Genomic DNA, 5,229 nt, shown 5'->3' on the forward strand with positions numbered 1-5,229 from the left:
GAAGGGGATTCCTAGTGACAGAGCACCCCCGGTGTACAGGGGTCTGAGCGGCTCTGACAGTGAAATAATATTTGAAGGCAGGATGGTAATCTGGATGAACTGACTGCACTGATGAAGTTTTCAGGTGGACTTTCTCACTAAAAAAACATTTAAACTACTTTTTACCCACTGATCAAAGCAAAGGCATGCTTCTCTGCTTCACTACAGCTGATTTCCATTGATAGCTGATTAACAGACTTTTGCTGAACTGCAGTCATTAGAATCAGCTATGATGAAGCAGGGAAACCTCTTAGACCTGCAGGAAAGCGGCACTTTGGCAGGCCTGATGTGGAGGCTGGATAGTTCTGCTCTGTTGTTGCGCATCAGAACACAGCAGGCCTGACTGGATCGCTGAGGGACAGACGTGGCTTCAAATGGCTCTGAGCTGTAGGTTTATTACATGTGAGCAAACAGGCAGATTATTGGTCATAAATTCATATTTACTGTAATAAACTTTAACCTCTGAGCAGGTCTCTGTTTGCTCTGACTGGGCTGGTGGGTCTATAGAATACTAATCCAGGCTGAGCTAATTGTCCAAATGGCAGCCTGGCTTATTTGTCTTTTTTTTGGGCTGGGGGGCAGGGGGGTCACGGTTAAGACCGGAGAACACAAACCGTTTTAGGGAAATGGGAATTCAGACAATAAATTAGATGGAGCAAATTAATTGGTTTGACTGTGTGAACGCTTCTAAAGTTCATATCTTCCAAAATCAATCAGTCAGAGCAGGAAATTAGAGCCAATAATGGAGCAGGGTGATTCTAACGAGGCTCGGCAACACGGAGAAAAATAGGTCCGACAAGATAATACCTTCCTTTGTGCCTTCAATCAATACTCTAAATAGAACAGGTTCATTAGTGTTCCAGGCCCGTTCACACCTCCACAGTCGCTCACTAATTGCAGAGCTGCATTGATTGGAGTCCAGAGGAGCTCAGGAGTTCCTGTTTAACATTAAAATGCAGCGTTTGAAACCCCCACAGCCTCGGTAGAGAGAACACTGAGTCCAAAGAGTATCAAACTGTTCCCAAATCAGAGACAGGACCCGATGCACCCAAAAACATCACTGAGGCTCAGGTTTAATAAACCTCTCAAACTGGATCCAGGTGAACTTTGACTTTGTGAGACTCAGCTTCTGCTGAAAAAAAAAACTCATTAACAGAGGAGGAGCCTGGGAGCTGGAGTCCATCCATGAAGGATGGAATCAAGGTGCTAAAAGGTCACAAAGAGCACAGAATCTCTTTAGCAAGATTCTCAGGGGAGCTTTTGTTCGGTGTCTTGATTTTGGATCTTATTTTGAGTCTGCAGGTATTAAGACTTCCTCTTCCTCAAAGACCTGTCAGGTTCGCTCCTCTTAGGTTGGATTTGGACAAATATATTTAACCACAAACCTTTAAACTCTCCTTTATGTCATGTTGGGTAGTTCTGAATAGTCAGTATCTTCTTTCAAAATGTTCCAACAGGAGAAAAAAATTAATTATTTCTTCTTTTAAAAGTCCCAAGAGATCAAATCTTGTACTTTGCAAGTCAGTGGACTCTAAAGTGCTTCCATTCAGTCATTCATACACTGATGGTGGTAAGCTAGATTGAAGCCACAGCTGCCCTGGGGCACACTGACAGAAGTCAGACTGAGATATAGAGACACTACCAGGCCCTGAGCACCATCACTTGGCGAGGAAGGTTCAAATGTCTTTATTAAGGACACAACAGCTGAAACAGACGAAGCTTTGCAGTGCAGCTCGTCCTCAGGTAGCAGGACGAGCTGCACGGTAAAGGAGAGCCATCCTTCCACTAATGCTGAGATCAATGAGAGCATCTAGTGATAATCAGTTTCAATCCTCTAAACATCTTATTTACATATAAGTAAACAACCAAAACAAAAATTGATTGAAAGCAATAAATTGAAATTTACCAACCTAAGAAATTTAGAATAAATAAAGATGCAATTAATTAAATAATAATATGAATAAAAGATACACCAGAAAAGCATCAGAAATCTGAGTCGTTCAATATTTATAGTAAAATACAACAACAGATAAATAACTAGAGAAAATAAAATGAAAACATAGGAACCTTAGTGCATCATTTTAAACCCTGATTCCTTTTAGATTCATATGAAAAGTATCTGGTTGGTTCCTGTTCTATCAAGTGAGAAATGCTCCCAGCTGTGCTCCATGGTGTCCCGTCCAGAGGTGGGAATGATCATTTTCTTTTATTGTGTTGCAAACATGTCTGAGGGAAACCTGCCTGTTGTTTTATACATGATCTGGTCTGATGCAGGAAAAGGTCTGATGCAGGAACACAGGATTCAGATCTAAATCCACGGCAGGACAAAAAGCCCATATTGTTTTTTCTTTACTGTTGGATCTCTGCATTGTTTCTTTTTTTGTGTTCAGTTTGACTAAGGATTAAACAATGATATGATAAATGTGGGCCTCTCTGCTCAGTTTCTCTTCAGTACATAAATCAGTTAACAAATTATCTGATTCAACATAAAGTCAATATGTTAGATCAATGAAAAATATCTCTGCTCTTTACACTGACCTGTGCACTTCCTGCTGCTGTCGTCCTTCTTGGACGAGCTCATCAGTTTGCAGTTGAAGTTCTCCTCCCAGTACTCAGCAAACCACACGTTCCTGCGGTTGTTCTCCAGGGTCCGCGACATGAAGTAGGAGTCGAAGCCTGGAAGACAACCAGCAGCGGATTTTAGTCATCAGAAGCTGGAGCCACTCCAGCACGAACACACACAGCGTCGGCGTACAGGACGTGTCCTCTGATGTATGGAAGTGTTTATCTGCTCATCTTTAATCGGAAGCATCATGTCGTTTAGCTGAAGTAGAGTCAGAGGGGAGCACTTCAGAAAGGAGCTCCTCCACATGTTAAACTGATACCTTCTGCCGGGTTGAACAGCTCCTGGCAGCATCTGGGTAAAGCCTCACATGGAGGCAGAACTATTGGATCCATCCAGAACCTCTCACTGAAAACTAACAGAAAAGTATCCCATTGCCTCCAAACAGCCTCTGCCAACTAAAATCTACAGGTTTTTCCTTTCAAAACCTAAAAACTGGAGCTTTAAGAAACAGCTTTCAGCTCAGAAATTAAAAAATCGAAGTTGATCATCTCTTCCTGAGTCCAACTTCCTTTCTGCCTCTGCTGACAGCTTGTCTGCTCCTCTCCATCACTCTGAGCCCCACTGTCTTCAGTAGGAGTTATGAGGAGGCTTTTATCTAAAGAAGTGCTTTTAATCTGCTCCATATACCTACTGTCATCAGACTGAGCAGCAGCCGAAACGCTTCACTGTCACAGAGTCTGCTCAGATGTCCTTGAAACTGTGAAATGATCCCAGACATGCATAAATCTTTATAATTTCTGACAGGACTAAATTAGGATTGTGACCTCGTTAGGCTGAAGGTCAGCAGGAGGTGTTAAGGGAGAGGAGTCAGTGAGGATGTGACTAAAGTTAAGGATAAAAGGTGAAAACTGAAAGAGAAATCGAGTTAAAACTTGCGGAAGCGATCTACTGGACGGTTCTCTTGCTGGGTATTCACTCTTTCATTGTGTTCAACCATAGAACTCTGTCTCCAGATCCATTATGATATATAAAGTTTATCTGTTATTCTGTTTTCAGGATCTATTTCTATATAAACAGGAATCAACTTTTTTCCAAGTAGGTAAGACATCAGTATTGGCTTTAGGGAAGCAACAACCTTTACCCATGAATGCATAAATCATCATGTCACCTACAAACTATATAAAGTCTAACATTCCAGAAAGAAGATCTCAGAAAGCTTCCCATCATTGGAGGTCCCAGCCCAAGGTAAGGAAATGAGGTTTAGGGAAATGACCTGTATCCTAGAGTCTCCATGCCTTGGTTGCAGGTTCTAGGCTAAAAGCCATTACCCTGCTTCAGCCTCCTGAAGGAGAAAGCCTGATTTCTCAACAGCAGGAATTATGCTGGTAAAGCTGTGTCTGGATGTAGCATTAAAAACATCCCTGCTCATTCATCTGCAGTATTCGTGTCCATGTCCTACTCCTTTTTAAAAAAAACAACTTTTTTTTATCACCTCCACCAAAACCTGCTCTGATGTCCCTCCTCTGGGGTTAGAAGATACGGCCATGTCTGTGTCTGATTCCCATGACCACTTAGAGGTTCCCAGTGATCATCTCTTTAAAATAATCCTTTTGTGTTTGTCAGTCAGTAAATGTCCATTCTGTGTAGAGTCAGGTTTAAATGCACAGGAAAGTTCACTTCCTCTCTGTTAAACCAAAGCTGGCTTCACCTCTCTGCAGATTGTTTTTGAAGATCTTTCCAGCATCCTCTGGGTCATGACTGTCAGAAAGCGTCTGGAAGCTGCAGCCTGTCTCCCTGTTGAAGTACTGTGGCTGCTGGCTGCCAGAGGGGAGCTCAGAGGTCACACAGCAGTGCGGTTTGCTGTGCGGCCATCGCTGCTCCTAACACAATCTGTGGAAAATCATTTTGGAGAGCTTTCATCTTGTTTTGGCAGGAATGATTTAGAACAAACTCGGGGTTATGTGGAAAGCAGCACCAGACCCTACAGCTGCACAACACAAACACAAAAAAAAATATCTGTTTACATTTTTTAATGGGATTGTGTTTCCAGCAGGTAAATGGCAGCAGCGGAGTTAGACTTTTATAGTTGGGGGATGGGGGGCAGATTGGTGATCAAGGCTATCTCTGCACTGCAAAAAAATAAAATCTATGTCATTTTCTTAAATAAAGTGCATTTTTTTCTTACATTCAAAACAAGATAAAACAACTGTAGACTCTTATTTCCAGTGTATAATATCCAAGTTTCTTATTTTAGGTTCATCATATTTACCTACTCAAATTAAGGGTAAATACAATTATTTTAAGAATTTTTTAAATAATTTGAAGATTGATTTTGCAGCGTGAGGGACCCACTGATTATGAGAGTAAATATCTTCTCAATCATTTACAATTAGTTTCTAACCGCAAATTATTTAAGAATCACTTGGGCACAAAGGGGATGAGAGCTTTTGAATTAGTTAGCAGTTTATCCTAATTGGCTATATTCCTCTGTATCTCCACTTCAAGGGGCTCATCTTCTTCACCAAGTTTTTGAGGGTTGTTGTGATTTGATTCTAATGTAAATAAAACAGACATATATTTATATATATATATATCTATATAGACATATCTATATAGATATATAT

General features: G+C 41.1%; 1 protein-coding gene across 1 annotated transcript in view; it reads right to left on the minus strand.

Annotated features, from left to right (window-relative positions):
* Window positions 1-2,577: 2,577 nt before the first annotated feature.
* Window positions 2,578-5,229, minus strand: part of LOC107095454 (metabotropic glutamate receptor 7-like) — a gene marked incomplete at its 3' end in the record, with an annotated part of 119,837 nt that continues 117,185 nt past the window's right edge. Inside the window, exon 5 of the mRNA XM_015391570.1 lies at window positions 2,578-2,715. Coding sequence (XP_015247056.1) covers window positions 2,578-2,715 — 138 coding nt within the window. The remainder of the gene's footprint in view (window positions 2,716-5,229) is intronic.

The sequence above is a fragment of the Cyprinodon variegatus genome, unplaced genomic scaffold (assembly GCF_000732505.1).
Source record: "Cyprinodon variegatus isolate N-32 unplaced genomic scaffold, C_variegatus-1.0 Scaffold548, whole genome shotgun sequence".
NCBI lineage: Eukaryota > Metazoa > Chordata > Actinopteri > Cyprinodontiformes > Cyprinodontidae > Cyprinodon > Cyprinodon variegatus.